Genomic DNA, 1,256 nt, shown 5'->3' with positions numbered 1-1,256 from the left:
ACTCCAACAAGCGGCATCTCCTCGAGACTGTTCCAGCCTACAGCCAACAGCCGGATTCTCCTTCACATGATCGATTGGTCACGACTTGAGGGGAGGGGGGGGAGAGAGATTGTTGATGTGAAAAGGAGGGGGGGCATGGAGTGTTGACAACAACAACACCATCAACAACATGAACAACAACATGAACAACAACAACAACATCAACAACAACAACAACAACAACATCAACAACAACACGAACAGCACCAACAACAACCACCACAACTGACCGCTATACATCCCGTTCTGCGCCATCTTCTTCTTGTTCCTCCTGCGGCGCCGGAAGAGCCAGATACTGAACACACAGAGCGCCAGCCACAAAGTGCCGCCTATACATCCCACCAGCATCCACACAAACCACGGCTCGCTCATTATGTCCGTCTGTTCCGGGCCTGGCAGATGGAACAAACAAAATAACACACACATAATAGAATATTTACATGTATATTCATTGTATTATATGCAAATAGTGAATATTAAAAATACATTCCAGCACAACAACAACACACACATTATATTTCATACTTGTTGGTTTGTTTCGTTTGTTTTTTCGTAAGTGTTTTACGGCGCTCACAACTGCATAAAATCATATGAGCCCACGTTTGTTCGTTTGTTTGTTTGAGTAAAGAGAAGCACATCGACACAATAATGGTCATTTAGTGCTGGGAAAAAGTAAGACAGACAGAAACAACAGAGTGGAAAGTAAAGGAGTAGAACCCTCCAACCACCCACACATTAAAAAATACACATAGTGAAAATAAAACTGTCTATCATGCACGTGACAAACATAGTAATTGTTTTATTTCAGTAAGAGTTTTTTTTTAAATAGTAGAGGTTTTACGGCGCTCGCAACTGCATAAGGTCATATGAGCGCCAAGGGGTGGATGTCAACAGAGAAGTCCAAACGGGAAATCAGGCCTACTCTGCTCACCTCTCTAGCTTCAACGGCACTAAAGTTTGCTTCGACTATCAAGGCACTCCGGCAAGAGAGTGACAAAGATACACAAAAAAAGCAGAGGAAAATGACGATAGTAAGGATGAGGAAAGAAAAAGTAGCAGTTCCCCCCTATGTTGTTCCGGCCCAGTATGAGCATGACATTGATAAATCAGCCTATTTACAATTCTACTGTGCTTAAGAACATGTTAATAATATATCCTCCCTTTTGGAACGGCCTAAAGACACTTCAGTCAGTACCGCACGCGGGGAGGGTGGGTGG

General features: G+C 43.3%; 1 protein-coding gene across 1 annotated transcript in view; it reads right to left on the bottom strand.

Annotated features, from left to right (window-relative positions):
• The window catches only part of LOC118478782, a gene marked incomplete in the record, with an annotated part of 7,096 nt that extends 6,673 nt beyond the window's left edge, over positions 1-423 (bottom strand). The window contains 1 exon segment of the mRNA XM_035973007.1: positions 270-423. Within this exon segment, the coding sequence (XP_035828900.1) occupies positions 270-411 (142 nt within the window).
• Positions 424-1,256: the final 833 nt, after the last annotated feature.

The sequence above is a fragment of the Aplysia californica genome, unplaced genomic scaffold (assembly GCF_000002075.1).
Source record: "Aplysia californica isolate F4 #8 unplaced genomic scaffold, AplCal3.0 scaffold00947, whole genome shotgun sequence".
Lineage (NCBI taxonomy): Eukaryota > Metazoa > Mollusca > Gastropoda > Aplysiida > Aplysiidae > Aplysia > Aplysia californica.
Note: the sequence above shows the minus strand (reverse complement) of the source record. Positions and strands in the feature narration are given on the sequence as shown.